At 40.7% G+C, this 20,828-nt stretch overlaps 1 protein-coding gene across 1 annotated transcript in view; it reads left to right on the forward strand.

Annotated features, from left to right (window-relative positions):
- Positions 1–19,060, forward strand: part of MAP3K7CL (MAP3K7 C-terminal like) — a 30,026-nt gene extending 10,966 nt beyond the window's left edge. Inside the window, exons 4-6 of the mRNA XM_084261689.1 lie at positions 1,074–1,132; positions 9,995–10,110; positions 17,886–19,060. Of these exons, the coding sequence (XP_084117815.1) occupies positions 1,074–1,132; positions 9,995–10,110; positions 17,886–18,066 (356 nt within the window). The 3' untranslated portion in view covers positions 18,067–19,060. The remainder of the gene's footprint in view (positions 1–1,073; positions 1,133–9,994; positions 10,111–17,885) is intronic.
- The last annotated feature ends 1,768 nt before the right edge of the window (positions 19,061–20,828 follow it).

The following is a 20,828-nucleotide window of genomic DNA, read 5'->3' on the forward strand; positions in this document are numbered from 1 at the left end:
TTGTGCTAGAGTACAGGTTTGTCAGCGAAGAGCAGGTTGTAGGATCTGAGCTAAGTTAGCAATTTTCTCCTGTGAGAGCCATCCTTGCTTAATTTTGACGCATTTCAAATGAACGACTTGGTAAGCGAGCTGATAGTAACCTTCTCTTCACCTCCCGTAACCTGTAGTAAGATACATAAACAGTCACCACAACCCGGTGCAAAACTGATAGTGTGAAAGTCACTGGGAAAGAAATATTGCGGCGGCTGGCGGTGACGCCACCAAGTATGATTCATATTTCTGATCTCGATCCAGCTACTAGTGGGCAGGTGTCCACATCACAGCGCTGACGTAACTGGCACAGCCTGTCCCACCTTTGCTGGAAGCCTGTACTAAAAATAAAGAAATAAATAAAAACACAGTTTGGCTTGCTGTCCTGAATGAGCTAACTCAAGCCCGTAAAGACTGTTATCTACAGGTTAAAGGCATTTCTTTTCGGCATGGGGAAATCTGTGGTACCTTCCCAATGCTAAGCATGCCAGTGTAGGTAACAGTCTTCTGTTTCCAGGGCTGCCAGACTGGTTTGTGTGTTCCTGTGGCTGCCTTTGGGTGGTGGGAGAAGAGGTGCCTGGTGTTGCTGGTTCAGCCCCGGTAAATCGTTGTGCTGCAAAGAGGAAGACATCTTTTCCTTTGTTCAAGTACTGAACACCTTGCTAGTAAGGATGCTGTCCTTGGGAGGTTCTTTGCTTTGCAGCGTACTGGAGAGCTGAGGAAGAAGGATTGTTTGGATTTATTTTTTTGGCTAAATTATCACGTCCTACTGCACTAACTGGGTTTGCTTTGTTCCTCGGTCACTGCGGTGCCAAACAGGCTTTCTGTCTTCCCAGTCCCTAAACGTTTTCTTGTTGCCAACCCCCTAGCATTTTCAAGGACCCTATTATGGTATCTCAAGTGGAGAAAGATAAGAACATGCAGAGGTGTTTGCAGGATCCTGTTATTATTGTAAATACATGCAACGAGAACTACATTAAACAGATGATTTTAAATGCACTTTTTGGTAGACATTGACTTTTAACATCATGTTTACCTTTTAGATGATGCTTCCTCTGAAAACTTCCCTTTGGCATTTCCAGAACTAGATCAGCAGCTGCAGGTAAACTGTAAACTTTTTTTTTAAGAACTACAGTTCTACTTCACATTGATAGTATTTGTTATGAAAAAAATATCTGGTTGCTACACCGAGGTGAAAGTCTTCAGTGGCACTTCTCTAACCTATTCATATTTAGTAATTCCATAGAAGAAAACATTGTCTTTTCAAGATCCGTGGGAAAAATTATTTTACACTTTTAATCCAGTTGCAGGTAAATTACTATTTCAAAAATCTCACCGGCTTTTTAATTTATTTTTGTTTACAATTTCTGTGCAAAACAAGGACATACTGCTGCACTGCAGTGAAGAGATTTCTTGTGGTTTTGGAACGAGCCAAGTATTACAATCTCATGCCTCTGGGCTGTGGTAAAACTGATATGATCTGCTTTCTCTGAAGGATTCCAAAAGAATACAAAGGTGTGTTTTGTGGTGCCATTTTATCTGTAATCTAAAGCCAGTCATCTAAAGCCAGTAACTAAAGCCAGTCATCAGGATTGATGAGAGCTTCCTCGGAGTTACTCCAGCTCTTGCCGCATAGGCAGCAGCCCTCACTGTTGCCCTAGCAGTTGCCTGCAGACTACCCGGGATACAAGTGGTGAATGCTGTTGTGACCAGTGTGATTCCTCAGTGTAGCACAATGGAGCGCAGATATACCAGACAGTCACATGACAGGTGATGGCAACTCCATGGTTCACCAGGCACAGAGCCAGTTCTGTATACAGGGATTATTTCCCTTTCCTCTGTGGCAGTTCTGGAGTGTTTGTAGGCTTTTGTAAACTACTTCAGATCATCTGTTTCCCAGGAGCATTTAGACTTCCTCTGATATTTCAATATGAAGGCAGTTGTTTCCTGAGTGTAAATTGAGAAAGGCATTAGTGGACCGTGTTGTCCAATGATGTCATCCTTCCTGTCCCCATCAACTAGTGAGACAACACTGGAGGGCTGCTGACTTAAAGGACTGGCTTTTCTCTCCTGCTGCTCTCATCAAAAGGATGACTGAGATCAGAATGGAGGATGATGGCAGAGACCTTTCTTGCTCTGCCCCTCTGATCCTGAAAACAGGAGCAGGTTCTTTAGGTACAACTGGAAAATCCATTGATCTGCCAGTGCAGGAAAGACAATTGATACTTTTTTTTCCCCTCAGAAAAGTCAGTTTGAGAAAAGCAATATTGTTCTGTGCTTGAAGCAAAGAACTGGAAGTAAAGAACCTGCATTCTGTTTCCAGTTCTGTCAGTGACACATGTACTCCTGGAGGAGTTGCTCTATCCCTCTGCTTATCTCTGAAATGAGATTAATATTTTTTACCTTTTTTTTGTTAAAGAGCATTGAGATGAGTGGGTGAAGACTGCTCTAAAAGAGCAAATTGTGAATATTGTTACTGCTGTTGGTACATAAAAACAAAATTACTAGTGTTAGAAGTAGGTACTTTACAGGCATAGTGATGAATTTTTTATTAGGACTTTTATGACCCATTTCTGGAGCATATAATGTCCTCTAAATGTGAAATTTCATGATAGACTGAAATTGTTCCTCTGAAAGCATTCAAGCCAGCTGGATAAATAATAGCCCTTCACTAAAAGTTTTTTATCTACGCACTAGAGCAATTCCAGTAAGTACACCCTCTTGGTCTGCTAAGTACCTGACAGTTTATTTGAAGAGAACCTTCCTTTACTCTCATGATCTCAGTATGATAACAAATTCAAAGAAACAATCAAAGGCTTTGATTCAGGTAATGTTCTTTTTACTATCCACCAGAAACTTTTTTTGGTAATATTGAGGTAGTTGAAAGGATAATTTACAAGGACTGTCTGGCTGACTCAGCTGCTCAGAAGTATAAAGTTAGTGGTAGTGCTTCATCCTTTAGCTTTTCAAACTTATGTGCGTATTTGTATTTAAATGCCTTTATGTTCAACCAGGGGCTGTTAAGTCAACACAGGGCACTGAGGCAACAGTGCATTTAGCTTTAGCAATGAAAACTTGATTTTTTGTTAATCTGGATCACAGCTTTAAGTTATAACCAGCTAATATAATTACATTATGTTTATATTGCTGTAAAACTTAAAACAAGCAGTAACTGTAACAAAGTTATCATTACTTAGTTACATTTTCTTGTTAATTACTTTTTTAATTGCCATAATCCAAACTGCTAAGGGCGTGTCAGCCCCGTAGAGCACGTCATTGGAATTTATGTTGATGTAACGATACCAGCTTTGAAATAGGTGGCTCCTGTGTTACAGAAATGAACTACAAGGTGGGCTTCAGCAGGACTTGCAGAAGTCCTGAATGGTGGTGTGCCTTGTCATTCTATCCATGCTTTTCTCTGTCCCAAAGTTACCTACTATAAGTTTCATGAAGTAAAGTGTCATGTAGATGAACCCTTTGAAGTGAACTGGGGCATAGCAGCCTGAAATTTGTGTGAATACTGGTACGTATTTTCATAATAAAAATATCACATCTAGAGAAGCAAGGTTTTCATCACTGTGCTGTAAATACAGTTAAAGCATTTGTATTTTATTTAAAGAAGCCAATTATAAATGCAGGGTAGATGACCCTGCATCAAACTATAATAGGCACTCTAAAAATAATTAAAAAAAAGTAATAACTTTCCAGGTTTCAAACATACAAAGGAAAATTTTGAAAGCTGTTTTAAAAACAAAACAAACAAGAGGACCAAATTAGCTGATCTTCAGGTTGGATTTTGAAGCAGCTTGAAAGCTATGTAAGTTCACCAAGTGACTTGGAAAATCAGAGCCTTAGAATTTTATGCATGCAGGCAGCAGACCACAGCCTGAGTACCAAGCAATTTGCACCTCTGTTTTAGGCTTCAAGCCCTTGTCCTTCTATGTTAGGCCCTGGCAGACAACTTGGCTGTTTGAGCAGAATTACCTAGTGTTCCCACTTTTCCTACCACAATCCTGCCATACCTACTCCCTGGGCACTGGTGTCCGGTGGCAGGGCAAAGTTCAGCGCAGCCTCTCCGACAGGGCAATAAACCCTTCTGTCCAAGCGCCGCTGCCAACGTTACCGAATCCGAGGTAGGGCTGGCTAGAGAAAAGGCATTTCTAGGAGATTAACTATAAATAAGAGACCATCCTAGTCGAAAGTTACAGCTTCTTTCTGAAGAATGAAAATGATCAGGCTAGTCTAAGTTCAGACCGAAAATGTTATCTTTTTTCTCCTACTCTGAGAGGAAGAAAGTCGAAGAAGCAATTTGTAAGAAAATAATATTGATTCTCTAAGTAAAAAGTTCTGCTTTTGTGTTTTGGGTTGTTTTGGTTTTTATTTAAAACTAGTGTATGGTCAACCAGACACAAAAGCCCTACATAGGAGAACTGAGCAGTTTAAGCCAGACAGAGGAGAAGCCCGGTTTCCACTGCAGCTTTATTATTTAAAAACCTATGGATGAGTTACTGATATGAAAACTCATATAAATAAGCTTGCTGCTTTCAATTCCTTTTGCTTTCAGTACTGGAAATTATCCAAGCAGCCCTCTGGATGATGATAAAGTGCTTGCCTACTTTGGCTTGAGTGTTATTTCCCCCTGCCCTTGTGTGAGCACTGCGGTGGGTAGCGCAGCGAGGGTTGGCTCCCTGTGCTCGTCGGTTTGTTGTGGGGAAGCGTAAACCATCGCCTCGCCTGGAAGAAAAGTTGGAGCGGGCCCTGGAAGGCACTTCCTTGATTAGCTGCATAGTGAGTGGTGGCCCCTCGGACAGACGCTCTACTACGGGCGATCCTCTATATTTAGACACCGACATCAGCATCTAAGGCCTTGTAGTTTAGGTCACCAAATACAGAGGAAGGTATCTAGTGTTAAATCCTCGCATAACTGTGCCCTGTGTGCTATCTGTCCTGTTCCAGCGTTTCCTGTGGCTTGCTCAGTTCATCTCCCTCTTCTCTGCCAAAGTCCATTCCAGCTGGGAGTTTGATGTCCAAGAGGGAAGAACACAAGTCCCCTGTGGATGTATAGGGCATTCTGTAACTCTTCATCATCTCTTCTCATGAACTCATGAGCTGGAGAGAGGCGTTTGTGTCATATTCACTATTATTAATCTGTTGAGATCAATGGAGTTAGATGACCACAAAACTGCTGCAAAAGAGAAAAGGCTCCAACCATTTATAATGTCAGTGTGTTAGGTCAAGGGGTAGCTTTTTGTGCTTTAGTGGGAAATATCTATACAAAAGAAGCAACAAAAGATTTTGAAAGGGACAGTTTGTTGTGTGTGACACAAACATCTAGCAGAAACCTTGTTTACTCTGGAAACTTAATAAAAGAACTATTGCTTCTGCTGACTGCCAAGACTCTTGTTAGACACACAACAATATATTCTAGAAAGTTTAAGAGTCTACTGTAATTTTAAAGGGTATGTGGTACTTTTTTAATATGCATTATATTCCAAGAGAATTCCTAGAGTACCACAATGGTCTATAATTAAATTTGATTGCCTATGAACTTGAGAAGTCTCCTGTAATGCTGCTGTGATAACTATGATCTTAGATTATGTAAGACATTGATGTTTACAAAATCAGAGCATCACACTAAGGTTAGAAAAGAATGGGAAATCTCTCAGGGAAGGAGAGCAAAACTCCCAGTTGCTCCCATCCAGTCGATTTGATTCATTTGGAGGAAAGAGAACCACTTACTTTTCGAACTAAACTAGACCAGACCAGATCGGTCCCAGACCAGATACCCAAAACTGTTTCATGAGTTCCAGCTGCACAAACAAAAAATATCAGCAATGTACAGCTACCACTTGGAATGATGTGGTTTCTTCCACCATGGAAGAGTATGCAAGGCCACTTTACAAACATGGGCCGTACACAAAACATTAGCACTGAAACTTCTGGTCTTTCAGAAGAGTTCAGCTGAAAATTATCGCATACATGAAAAGCCAGGTTCCACTCTCTAATCAGAGCAGTGTGAAGATTAAGCTCTGATTTCTGGATGAGTCCACGTGCTCAGCTGGCAAAACTGCATGAGACAATCTTTTCTTTCATTTTCAACCTTTTCACCAGAAAATTTTATTTATTTGTTTTTTTCAGAGTAGAACCAAAATGTAAGTGCGAACAAAGGGAAATTAAAAAAATAAACTCTTTTAAAGTTTTTGAACACTTGGGTGATGCTATCAACTGCCCAGCTTTCGTGGACATGGAGAACTGATATTCATACAGCAAAGCAAAAAACACTTTGCCACGTGAGCAAAGCAAAAGAATTACTGCAAACTGTCCTTTTGTGTCCCCCAGCAAAGACTTTCATTAGAACAGCTCCTTCAAGCTGTCTGAAAAAACAGGTAGAACGTAGAACCAGTCAGGCTCTTTCTATTTCTTCATGAACTGCCTTTGCAATATCATCTTCCAACATTGGTCATGTCTGTATTTAAAACAAATACTCTAAATAAGCAGTGCACGTCTTCTAAAGATGTACAGACATGTACATGTGTGCAGCTGCAGGGTAGCCTATAACAGGATCTCTTTGCGTCTGCTTGCTGCATTGTGTAAAAGGTTTGTCAATGCAACAGTGAGTTACTCAACCAAATGCAAGGGAAAATCAGACCTTGTTGAAAATGAGACATAGAAGAGAAGACCACTGGTCTTTTCTTCTGTGTCTTTTCTGCAGCTTTCATATTGGCTTTGTGAACAAAATCAGAGATGCTGTGTGCACATATTTTGCCCGCACAGGAAAATGAGGGTGGATGACACTGAAGCCTGAAATAAAGAGGATTAAAAGTAGCAACTGTTGCCAGTAAATATAACTTTCTTTAGCAGTGTTTTTGGGTGGTTTTTTTGCTTGTGTAGCAGGTATGTGCTTATATATATATATAAATTTATGGACGGACAAGATACTTCATGTAGTAACAAGCCTGGGCTGTCCTAAGGAGAAATGAAAGTGTGGCTGCTGGCTTCTGGGTGAAAAATTGAAAGTTTTATTAAGGCCTGGTGTTATTAGTCACCTGGATAAACTACCAAACTCTTGCCAAAAAATACTATATGGACCGCACAGATTAAAAGTGCTTTATACTGGGAAAGACTACACAAACCTGTTTGCATTGAAATCAAACTGGAAATGACAAACCTCTTCGTAATCCTTGGTGAGGCTCTGGGCCAGTCTTACAACTGAGGCTGGGGGCTTCAGTTTTTCTAAAAGAGACCTGAGCAAGCCCGTGAACTGCAGGATTTGCTTCTGGTAACTGGGGACCGCACTGTTGACTTTGCAGGTTCCTCCCATTCCCATTTAGATGATTATGGGCTAGTCCAGTAAATATTGTTATTCTGTTATTGTATTGTTTTCTGTGGAAATACATTAATACTGTGCACGTTCGACCAGTTGAGTTACCCCTTTGGAACAAGAAAGTTTTGCCTCTGATTCTGAGTTTGTTTTTCAGGAGTTTGCCCCGCCATCTTCTGAAAACGCTTCTCTTGGTGGGAGCAGGTCTATCATTAATTCTTTGCACTCTTGTTTGTTTCAAAAAGCAGGCTTTAGGCACGGGTAAAATCTTTGTGCTTTTGTGTCAGCTTGCGTCTTCTGGTGAGCAGCAAAGAACTGACCAGACTTATCTGTCTTCATTTTCTTCTTGTGATGACAGCAGAGGTGTTTGTTGAATAGTGAATGCATAAGCCTGTTTCATGTCCAACTGGCCAGCAGTTACTCATGGACACTGCAGGTACAATCTCCAAAGCCTTTCTTAGAAATTTCAAAAATTACGAAGAAAGCAAACCAAGCTGTCAAGTCACCCAGTCATCTAAAATCCTATTCAAATTTACATTTCAAAGAAAAAATGCTCTCAAAATTTAAACTAGTTGCTCTAGTGCTTAATAGCATCAAACAGGATTCAAAAGAGTTGTAAACTGATTGCATCTTTTGTTGTCAGTGTTTTTTCGAGTGATAAAGTATCAATGTAAGAAAAAAAGACGCTGTAGAGGAAACAATGATAGGAAGGAGTTTGAAAGTCAGCAACTGGTTCTAAGTGGGAATTAGATACTAAGTCTCATCATGACTAGATAATTTTTAGCTCTCTATATATATCTTTTGAGTGGGAAGCTGGAATATAGAAACTGAATGCTGCTTTAATTTTTAAACTGGTTTAATCAGCTGGATTGGCGGAAAGTAAGTTGGAAGCAAAAGCAAGATTTTTTTTTTCTTTTGAAGTGTCACTGTTTGGGGACTTTCCCCCTGGGTACTGTTCAAAATTGTTTTATTGTGACGCATTTGTTATTTGCTGATCTCTGGTAGATACCAGAGATGCTACTTTGGCTCACCCTTGCATTCTTGGATTAGAGCACTGAGACTTCTATATTCTGTCTTGTTAAATTTATGCTTATTATTTGGGTGGCTGTATGAATGGTGCTATTGCTCATCCACATAGAAATGCAATTAAAAGCCTTTTCCTCGGGACCAGATTCATCAAATAATGGACTGCCCTTTCCCTGGGGGCCCAAATTCTCTGAGCTCAGAGAGAATAACACAGTATGCCATAAAACAATTCTGCCACAGCATTTATGCATTTCGAACATGGAAAATGAGTGTCTGTTTTAACGTCACAGTGAGGAACCACATAGCAACTACGAGTACGTGCAAGGTCCACACATCAGTTACATCTCTGCATTGGGGTATATCTGAAGCTCGCTTACCCTGCCTCCTGGAGAAAAGTAGCTTTAAGCTTTGTCTCTGAATGTGTTTAGTAAAGTTTAAATTTCCAGTTTAGCGAAAACAAAAGTTGACAAAATCATAAATAGGAAAAGTCTGGAGACGGGTGCTTTTCTTTTTCCTAACTATGTCCCTAAAGGAATATTATACTACAGAGTCAATGTAGGACAAGATATAAAAAAATAAGCTACTTGCATCGTGAAATGCAATTGGATGTTATTTAACTGGCCCGTAAAGGAACTATTTTAAGTGCTTCCTTTTGCTTCAAACAGGTGGCTCAAGCATGCTATTTGGAGTTCATTTACAGTCAATTGATTCATGGCTAATAATTTAAAAATACTACGCTTCCTGAAAGTATTGCAGCCAAAATGTGACAGTCAAGCCCAAAGCCTGAATTAAGTTGCTTTCTCTTCAAGGAACAAAAAGCACTGACATTTAACCAAACTGTATTTTCAAGATCTTGGTTGAAATTCATATGAGGAGGCCCAGGACAGAAGAGTTTTATTGCCATATTGATTTCCTCCACCATGCATTGAGAAAAGAAAATTAAAATCTTATTGCAATAATGTCAGCCTTTAGGCTAGGAGGCACAGGAGGTAGAGTGCTTTTGCCTTTATTGTGTATTTTTATCTGGCTTTTTTATTTTTAAATTATTGTCATCCTACTACTCTCAATGCCACCTGTACCTCTCATATTAATTTTAAATGCTTCACAAATATAACTGATTCAACTCATAACATTTCTGCTAAGTTTATCCCCTTCTACAGGAGATATAAATGCACAGAAACTGAGTATGATCTTGAACAAACTACTTACAGCTTGAGGCACTGCTGGGACAGAACCCATCATGAAATCTTGGCTGCACTGGAGTCAGCAGTAAAACTCATACTGAGTCCAACAGTATCAGCCCCAGTGTCCCAGTTCCCGGTCCTGCCCTGTTTAGCAATAAGTTGGAAGAAGCATGGCATCTGTGACAGCACAGGCTGTTTAATCAATAGCTTTCCATGTCTTCCCTTTCCATCTTGCAGAATTGGGAGACTGAGGTATTATATATATATATATATATATATATATATATATATATATAGGTATATATAGGTATTATATAGGTATTCCAACAGGAGTTAAGATAAATACTGTATCAAAATTTCAATATACGTGGGTTTTTTCCTGATGTTTCATTCAAAAGCAGTACACTGATTTTTTTTTCTTCTTTTCTTAAAGCCACTGCCCCCTTGCCATGACTCTAAGGAATCTATGCAGGTGTACAAACAGCACTGCAAAATAGCAGAAGAGTACCATGAGGTCAAGAAAGAAATTGCTCTGCTGGAAGAAAGAAAGTAAGTAACTTTCTGAAAGTGTCAACTGTTGTTTAGTCTCTTTGTAAAATCCTGTTTTAAACATGAGGCTCCCACATGACATTTTCTGACCTTACACCTCTGCCTGGCAGTGACAGCGCAGCACAGTGGATCCATAGGATCAACCGGGACCACTAAGCAAACAGAGTTGTCATAGCTCTGGGCCCTCAGCTGTAGAGATGTCCCTTAAAAACTTCATTGACAGCCTCCAGGTCACATAACAATCAAGCTCAGAGGGTGCAAGTCCCCTTTTCAGTTTTAGGGGGTTTTAAATTTATTTATTTATTTATTTAACTTTACACATTTTAACAACGAGCATTATGGATCTTCGGTTTGGCTTAGAATACTGGATGATACTAGGAATCATTTTCCTGTGAGGTGCATGGCCTCTTGTGCATTGACATTTTAGGTGTTCATATCCAAAGTGCATAGACTGGAGACTTTTTTTCTTTCTTTTTCTTACCCCTGTCATCTTTGCCTGGCTATTAAATGGCAAAGCGTACTCTGTGACCCTCGGTCCTTTTCCATCAGAAACCCGAAGAAAAAGTTCAGGGAGAGGGTGAATAGTGAAAGTTTTTAACAATCAATCTCAAGGAACACTTAGCTACTGCTAAGTAAATTTTCTCTTTCAAAAGCTTTTTTATTTTCACACTCACACTGAAGGTGACTTCAAGCAGTGAAGGGGGAAAGTTCTTCAGTGTTGACCTTGTAGACTTCTGAAAATGAAGAGCATGTCATCATTCTCTCAAATGCTGCTTGAACGAGAACGTTTTCAACAGGGGTTGAAAGAGCTCTGTTGCAGAGTGGGCTTTGAGTAGGAAGTGGACCACTCTGCTTCATAGTGAACTCTGCGCAATTGACCACGTAGTTTAGCCAAGTTTGCATCCATGGGAGTCTTCAGCTGCAGAAGCAAGCTGATGGGAAGGAAATTGACACAATTCTGTAGTCTTAACCAGTAAGACAGCCAGACATCTCCTTGGATTCAAACTATGCAGGGTAAGAAAGTGAGACGTGTCTTTATTGCAGTTGATGGCTACAGGCATGCTACAGTTAGTCTTTGCCTGAAGTGTTGGAACTAGCTGAGGTTTCTCAATACAAATCCCATTCCACTGTAGGACCTGGGTGGTACTCAGTTGCTGACAGATTGCCACAAAGGTTAAACAGGAAATAAAAAGTGACCAGAAGAGATTAACACTGGGGTGCCCCAGTGTTTGCATTTGATACATCATTAATTAAAGTTGGCCAATCAAAAGCAATTGCTGTTTTTAAAAACAATGTAGGGAAGATAATCAAATCAAGTAATTTTTCAATGAATTGTCAAATTTGATTGTCTAATACAAGCTGCTTGCTTGTGTATTTAGTGACCGACTCTATTCAGTGGGAACAACATATATTTGTCTTCTCTGAAAACCCAGACTGAATATAAAATCTCAGGTGGCAGTTACTGTGCCTAACTTTACATGTATGAACTCAAAAGGCAGCTTTAGATCACTTGAGTTTTAGAGTCTGACAATATAAAAAATCTGTGCTCAGCAGTTGCAGTGTGCAAGTTAAAGGCAGTTTATGGGATCGCATGTGCTGAATGCAGAGGAGCAGAGAGGATTACAACGGCGGGGGTGGCATGCTGTTGCACATTCCATTCTCCCAAGGGCAGGATGCTTTGACTTGTCTGAAAGGTCTGATGAGATGCACAGCTTTTAGCCTCAGATGCAGCTGTAATCGAACTGAGAAGATGGACACTTCTGCAGCTCTCTGGAGTTTCCCCCTTTTCGCAGGTGTCTTTATCATCCTCTGTGTTTGAATTTGAAGGCATGGAGATACAGATTCACCATTCCCTAATACACCTCATATTGTCCATTTCTTTTTAAATATTATTTTGTTAAAATGAACAAAGATAGAGTTTCGCCCCTTGTAATGGGGAACAAGCAATTTCTGGGTGTTCTTCAGCGTATGTGTTTACCAGGAGTGCTGCTGGATAGATGGAGCTCCTGCCAGTGCCCTGACTCACCCATGGAATGAAAATGTCAAGTCCCACTAGGCAGTGTCTGCCCCTGTGGTGGTTGCTGGTAGGACACTGTGCACACCGCATACTCAAGAGAGTCATTGTCAGGAAAAGAGAGGAAAATGGATGGTGCAAATTTGGCTTTTATTTGTTGGCTAGGAGGAAGAAATAATGTTAAGTTAACCTGACAAATGTCTGTACAGGTCTTGGAGCTTTTTAGTAAAACAAAAAATAGAATAGTGTTTGTTCTACTTTAAACGAGTTTTGTTCTAACCTTCAAAGTTCAATACAACTTTTTATATATGAAATCATACATGCAGCTATATTTCTAAAGGAGCCATTTTTAAGAAATATAAAGCTGAATAGCATTGTTTTAAAGTAATAAAAAATATTTCCTCCTTTGCAACTTTTTGAAGGCTTTTAACTCTGCTTAGTTTGACTTGTCTCTCACTGTGGTGTGAGCATCAAGTATGGCTGAAGTATAGGAAGGCAGTGGTGTGAAATGACAAGTGTTGTTTTTCATCAGGGCAAGAAAAGAATTTATTTGCCCCCTTGTCTTGTATGCAATGTAGATGGAAAAGATAATGTACTAAGCAACAACTATTTCACAGGAAAATGGGAAATGAGGGAGAAATTAACAAAAACGAAGCAAGAAATGGACAGAATTTAAAAGAACATTGGGTAGAGGATTTTTATGCTAATATAAATTATCATAATTTTGTTTGCAGTCTTCACTCAAACTCTTCCCATTTATGCCAGCAATATGCTGTACAAGGGACAAAATCACTCTGGAATGGGAGACATGATTGAGAAGAGAGAAAAGGGTGTGGAAGCGAGAACACACCACATTTAGGCCGCAGAATGTAATTTAATTTATGTTCCAGAAACACACGTGTATTTCCATAACAGATGTTTTTGGGTATCTAAGTTTGGGTGAAAGGGATGGGATGGCTGGTTATTTTGAGCACTTGTTATATTGCTATTACTAGATAATGACCCTGGATTATGTAGTTAAATATTAGAGTTGCCATGGTTGCTAGCTATATCTCATATTCTTAGCACTGGCTGGTTTTCTCTTTTTCCTCCCCCAGACAATTCGAATATAACTCTTCAGAAAATGTCATTTGACCACCACCTGGTTTAGGATCACTCCTTTTCTTTGCCATGGATATGATTTCTTTTCCTTCTTTTACACATACTACGGGAGACACACAGTAGAGATGTCTGATAAATTTTCTGGGATCCTTTCATATGTTTTAGCGTGCTCTCATGATGATAGGTCCCAAGTCCAGATGATTTCTCCAGGTGCACTGTATCTGGAGTGTCTTGTCTGTTGAGACAAGTATCAAGTATGGAGACAACTATTGGCCTGGGGTGCATCAAGCACGGCATTGCCAGCCAGTCCAGGGAGGGGATTGTCCTGCTCTACACTGTGCTGATGCAGCCTCACCTCAAGCACAGAGTGCAGTTTTGGGTGCCACAGTACAGGAGGGACATAAAAATACTGGAGAGTGCTCAGAGGAGGGCACCAAGGATGGTGAAGGGTCTGGAGGGGGAGTCTTACGAGGAGAGGTCAAAGGTCCCTGGGTTTGTTCAGCCTGGAGAAGAGGAGGCTGAGGGAAGACCTCATCATGGTCTGTGGCTTCCTGATGAGGGGAGTGAAGGGATGGGCACCAATCTCCTCTCTTTGGGAACCAGCGATAGAACCTTCCAGAGGGAACAGCATAAAGCTGTGACAGGGGAAGTTTAGGCTGGATGATAGGAAGAGGTTCTTTACTGGGAGGGTGGTCAGGCACTGGAACAGGCTCCCCAGGGAAGCAGCAGTAGGGTCACAGCACCCAGTTTGGCTGAGGTCAAGAAGCATCTGGATGATGTGTTCAGTCACATGCTCTGACTTGGCTGGCCCTGTGTGGAGCCAGGAGTTGGACCTGATGATCATTATGGGTCCTTCCAACTCAGGATGTTCTGTGGTTCTGTGATTCTAAGCAGTCTTCAGAGTTTCAAGTACTGCAAAAAAAGACTGGTGTAAACCTTAGAGGCAACCTTTTATCTTTAATAACTTTCCCATTCCAGACCTGATTTTTCATCATCTCCCATGTATCCAAAATACACATTTCTTGCCAAATAATGGAAATTACACCTTTTTTGATACAAAGAGAAACCTCAGCTTGCCCTGTTGCAGCGATGAATACCTATGGACCTTTCATGTGCTGGCATCTGAGAAATATTTTCATTTGCATTAATACAGGCTGTCTCCTTGTTTGAAAAATTATTTAGTGCACTTTGTACCCACAAGGGCAGTCTCCTCAGACAGCAATTATCTCACAAGGTCTCATGATTCTTCTTGACGTGAAAGCCATATCAAATATGGGAAGGGTAAATGACCTTACGGGCCCAGAACAGAGACACGTTATCTGGGAAGAAATCTGTAGTAGCACAGATGCACGGTCCTGAATACGTTGTTCCCAACAGGGGAAAGACAAGTCCCCCTCTTTGCACTCTGGAAGCTGTTTACCTTGAGGCCAGTCCTTCCCCAAATGCACTTCTCTCCAGATAGATTTATCTGCTTCATCTGCCACATTTCTTGGTATTTACTCATTGTGAACACCACTGTACAGGAACTCTATTCTCATCACGGTCAATCACTAAGGCCAGAACAAGAGAAACACTTTTGCTAAGACTGTGCCAGGTTTTTCTCCTGCTCTGGTATGGCATGTGGTTTGTTGATTTATGATGCAAACCACACTTGTCTTCCCTTCCCACCCCAACCCCTCCCCAACAAAGAACACTTAAAATGTACATTACAGGTTGTCTCAAAACTTAAAGCACCTCAGCACCATCTTAGAAAATACCTTATCACTGCTGTTAATATTTAAACTCAGGGTAACCATTAACAGAAAGCACTGATTACGCAGTGCTAGGTCTATTTAAGGATCCATAACAAAGGCTAGATGGTGCAAGAGCTTAGTATGGTGTTCTTTAACCCCTGGAAGCTAAGTTCAAACCATGGATTAGATCAGAAGCAAATGTTAGTTACTGTCCTCATCCTTTTGTGAGCTCCGTAAACCACACCATTCATAACATTTAGCAATTCCCTGGTAGTCTAATTTTAGATTTCTGTGGCAGGCTGGCAGTATTCGCTTGAAACACCACCCTGCCCTGTAAACAGGTGTTGATCCTGATGGGAAGGGAATAAGTAGGTTCTGCTGACTCAGAAGCGGGCAATGTTACTACCTCATGCAAGGAAACTGCTTTCTGTGGGGGAGGTCCTGGAGTGTGGACTGCAGCAATGAGTATATTTGGATCTTTTATTTATATTTTGTTTAATAGCAAAGCTAAATCCTGGGGTAACATAAAAGTTATCTGTGCTGCTTGAGTATTATGAGAGAGCGGCACAAAAGCCATGCCCGCGTGTAGCCTCATCTTATGAAATCAGGGCTGACATTCATTAATAGAGCTGTCTGAGTTTGCACACTGTCTGTCTGTGCCACTCCTGGCTCAAGTCCAACCAAGCAGAGTAGTCTGTACCTTTCTGTTACACATACTAGAAGTCCCCATGGAAAAGGCTTACTTGCTTTTAAGATGCTGATTGCTTAGCAGCGTGTTCACTGCATCTGCCTTTAAGAACCTCGTTAAGTGTAAGAAAAGTAAGGAAGAATGATTCAGGATGAATTTGTTTGGAACACTTTTGAGTCAACACTCTATATTTGAAAGAGCTTCATTTAATCCTTCAGCCCAGCATTGTACCAGCAGAATAACTGCAACGAAACACTGCAGAAGAAGCTTAATTACTTACTTCTTTGTTCCCAAGAGATGGAAGCGTTCTAGGGGAAGCCCTGAGAGGCCAAAGTGTTAAAAGCTGCTGGACTTGTAAAGTCACATCTTCCCTAAATGCGTTCCCCCTTCTTGAAAGTGTACATGCAATTATGCCTCTGTGGCCTAAAGTCCCATTCATGGGGCTGGGATATCACACTGCCCAGCAAGCTCAGTGCATCTTGGCCTGTTTGAAAATTGGCTGATCTAGCGTGGGCCAAGCAAAGAGGTATTAATCTGTTAGCAACTTATTGCTTTTGAAATTTTGGCAACTAGATTGTGCCAAGTGTTAAAAGAATTCTGCTGAACAGCAACACCTCTTGGTATTTGCTCTCCAAGACCCACTTTGAATAGACCTTTCACCTGGGGAAAGGAAGGGGAGAGGCTTTGCTGCAGCGTAGTTGCTACACATCACCTCGATGGCATAAAACAAAGCCAACATACACAGCTACAGGAGGGTTTCTGTGTACTGCGACAGTCAGATGAGTTAAAACTGCTGTAATGGCTGATAAGTCTTCCCTTCCTCTTCTTTTTTTGGTATGGGAATCGCAGCTGGGAGAAATAAGTGTGTGTGTGGGGTCTCTTCTAACTCATGACCCCTTGAACCAGCCATGGGCACACTGTGCTATCACTGAAAGCTGTCATAAGGACAGAGGAAGATCAGACTGATCCTCAAAGGAGGCCAGATAGAAGTGTTTTTCAAAACCCAGGTGCTTACAGTTTTGCTGCTCTAAGCGGTAGTTTTGCAGCTCTAAGTAATAATGTAAGTGATCAGCAAATACTGAAATGTTATCATTTCCTGAGTGCTCTGACCTGCGGTGAGAGAATTGCGGACCTGTGGGAATTTCCTGTCTGAAAGCGCTGGTCTGTCCTGCAAGGGGGCTCCTTTAAAGACCGCGGCAAAAACTACCCACTTCGAGGGCATTATGTCTTCCCCCCGATGATCTACAAGCATTGTTTTGACATGACTGAGAAATAGAGTCACAGGGCTATGAACAGTTGAAGATTAACTAATCTCTGAGATAAAATGGTCGAAAGAACTAAGAACCTTTTAGAAGACACTTCCTGTAGCAGGGGTGAATAAACGATTTGATGTAAAGGGGGGAAAAGGAGCAGAGGCCAGACTAGCCTGCTGGGTGACTGCATGAGGAGCAATTAGATACCCTGTGGGTCACTCATGCCTTTGGTGTGTTTTGTTTAAAGATCTCTTTTATCTTAACTTGTGCTGAGGTAATTTCGTTTGAGACTATACAGAACCCAGCCAGTTCTGGGAACACAAGGCATTGTGTGTGTGACTCCGTCCAGAAAGAAGCAACAGGTTGAATCCTCCTGTGTCTGCCTTTAAAAAGACCAGGAGGGGTCAGGTTTGCAGCTCTATCACTCTTCCTCAGCAGTAGGGGTAAGGTCTGAGCACAGTGACATTGCAGATATAACATATATAGCTCAGATTGACGTGCCTTCTATTTGCTAGAATTATTTTTCTTTGTAGCAAAGGAAAACAGCTGTACTTTGCAGAATTTGCTGATAAAGCTAACCAACCAAAGGAGAGGAAAAAAAACCCACACTCTTTTTCAAATATGTGTGGTATTGAGAGAAAATTAAGCTGTTATTCTGCAGGCAAATAATTGGGAGGCGGTCTCCAGGAACTTGTTTCGCCCCATGCAAACAGCATGTTCAACTCTTCCTGAAGTTAAAGATACCTGAAGGTCCCCAGCATTCTTCAGGTTTGGTTGCTGAACAGCAAGCCTGTCAGAGGTTTTGGCGGCTTCATATTTTAAAGGGGAAAGGAAGACTCTACCAAAAGTAATTTCCTGGGTCTTTGTTTCACAAGAGCTCAAGTAATACCGTGCTAATGCCTGATAGTCCAGCTTTAATCTAACACACGATGATAATTTTTGCATACTGCCATTTTTAATCTCTGGGTTTTTCTCATAATCGTCAGAAAGGAGCTGATTGCCAGGCTGGAACAAGTGGAAAAAGAAAGCATGGATGCTGCTCAGCTGGCTAAGGAGTATGCAGAACTGACAGAGGAGAATCGAACGCTGAAGCTGGCCCAGACGCAGTGTGTAGAGCAACTGGAAAAGCTCAGAATACAGTACCAAAAAAGACAGGGATCCTCATAACTCTCAACTAGCTTATGTGAGGCAGTTAATACAGGATTGGGCCTGTGCTGGAAAGAGATTTTAAAATAAAGATCTGTTTAATATGTTATAATACTTTACTACAGATTCAGAGTATGTAGAAGTCTATATTTGATTTAATGCTTGCCAGCCAGTAGCTTAATATAATGGATATTTCATCCATTATATAATGGATATTTTATTTCAAGTAACATAATTGAAGTTAATCTATCCCCATTATATGTTGTAGTAGATCAGGTTTCTTTTCTAAACATATTTCTTCCAATTTAAGAAGATATGGACACACTAGAAAATGATATAAATAGTCTCTGTGTTGGGAATTTGGACCATACTAAGGCATACAGCAGGGACAATGTTAATATATGGAATACATGTATGTTAATTTTAGTTTGGTGAAGATTTTTTAAATTATTTTCCTCATGCCTAAAGTGTTTGGAAGTTATCTTAAAACGGATCTCCTAATGGGTAAAAACTATACTATATTATTCCATGTCAATGTTACACTGTCATATAAAAACTGGGAAACTGCACATTAAAATTTGCAGTAACATCCTTATTTTTTAACAATCAAGTGTACTGCCAGTAATAATTTGCAAGTTATGACATTAAAAGGAAAGAGATGAGATCAAACTTTCCTTCCTCAAGAGTAAAGAGAGCTTGAGAGTCTTTTTATTGTACTTTTTATTGTATTGCAAGAAATGAAAAATTAACATGTGAATACTACCAGCATAGTTTCAACCAGGAATATGTCAGTAAAAGTACTGTGAGAATATTTTGTTCTCATTTTCCCAGTCTGTTTTGAAACATAATGTGGCTGTGAGTTGGGACAGGAGTTCTGTGATACACAAATAACCTGGAAGTAAAATGTTAGTTTTACTTGCTCTATTTATCCCTGTATTTTCCTACATTGACTGAAAATTCTTTGTTATACTTCCATTTCTATTCATACAGTATTTTTTTCATTAAAAGAGGATACAGAAAAGCCATTGTATGACCTGAATGTTCTTAAATCACCCCGTGTTTTTAACTCAGCTTGACAGATGCAGCTTGTTACATCTTCGTGAGGTTGGAATTCAACTTGATGTGTCATTAGTACCGAAATGTGCCTGAGCAATTGGAAACTACAAACATTACCTTTGATTATTATCACTAACCCATTATAAAGATGGGATTTTATGCTAATCAGATCAATTCCTGGTGAAATATTTTGGCACCAAAATGTTCCCCAGCAATTCAGGCAGCAAAGAGGACAGAGACACCTGCAAGCTGTCCTTCATGTCTCTGTGCTAACTACATACAGCATCCCCCTGCAGCACAGGCGTGAGGAGCACCCAGCGCTGCAGCAGGGGAGCATGAGGAGGCAGCTGGAGAGGACAGTCTTGTCTCCACTGCTTCCTACCTTGCCCTGGCAGAGGCATGAGGAGAAACCACCACTCTGAGGCGTGTGCTTTCTGCAGGGATGCTCTGCAAGCAGTGTGACACTGTACTTATTCCCCTTCCGTTGTTATCTGAGGGCCCAGTTTTCACTGTATCTTGTGAAAGTTGAAGAGAAAAAAAAACCAACCAAACAAACCCATAATGAATAAAAAAATAGTTGGGATATCAAGCCTGGGAATGCTGGAAAAGCCTTGTTGGAGTTTTGTATAGATGAGAAACATGGCCCATGCAGCCTCCTGGGCTTTGCTTTGAGCACAGGGCACGGCAGAAGTAGTTTTGTCTGTATTTATGTGCTTTGAACAAGAGGGTTCTAATTTTCAAAATAAATGTGTCTCATCAGAGATTTCTCCTCCTAGCTTTGAAAATATCAGCCCGTATGGTGATTTCTGTGAATTCATTGAACGTTGTACAAAGTACAGAAGATTATTTAATTAACAGGCTGGCTTTGGCTGCAGGTGGATCAGACAGCAGCACTCACTTACAGATAGCTTTGTTCACCTTGAAACTTTCTGTTTGAGTTCAGCCGTTATGCTGTAGATGTCAGAATAATATCAGATCATACTCTTTGAGAAAAACCTGAGGAACAACCGAAAAGTCACGTAAAGAAGGGAAGCCAGGCATCACTTGTGCCACACAGCATTTTGAGAGTGTCCAGGGAATGTGGTTTTTCTAACCTGAAGAGACTGACTGGTATGAAAGTCTTCAGGAAATGTCTTTGCAGGTGTATAGACACCGAATCTGTGGTGCGGTCCAACTGCCAGCCTGGCTAAATATGAAACATAATTATTATGACTTATTGAAGTCAGAGTTCTGTATTTAATCCGGACTGTGGCTATTTGCAATGACCTTTACCTCCTACTTTTGATTACGGTAAAAGTGAAAAATAACTGCTTTGCATCAATATTTCTACCTGCCAGCAGGAATCTTCATGTGCATAAGAACAGTGACTCAGAGAAATTGTATCACAGTCCAAATGAATAACACTGGAATAGAAAGGAAAAAAAAAAAAGAAATCTCATTGAGACAAAGTTTAAAAAAAAAAAACAGCAGCGAAAAGGGATTCTAAGACAGAAGGGCAGTTAAATGGAATTCCAAAAATAGTCAGAGGCAAGTGAAATTAAAATGCAGAAAAGCCAACCCAGAAAAACATTCAAATGTTTTGAGCTCAATTGCTGGTGGGGTGTTGAATTTTGTACCTTCTGGCTACAGCCTGTAACAGCTGCAGGTGTGTTTGGCAGAACAGCAGCTCGGTCTGAGGCTCACACTTGCAATTCACCGGTGGTCAGAAGGCAAGGAAAGGTATGTTG

The sequence above is a fragment of the Gallinula chloropus genome, assembly GCF_964237585.1.
Source record: "Gallinula chloropus genome assembly, chromosome: 1".
NCBI classification, from domain to species: Eukaryota; Metazoa; Chordata; class Aves; order Gruiformes; family Rallidae; genus Gallinula; species Gallinula chloropus.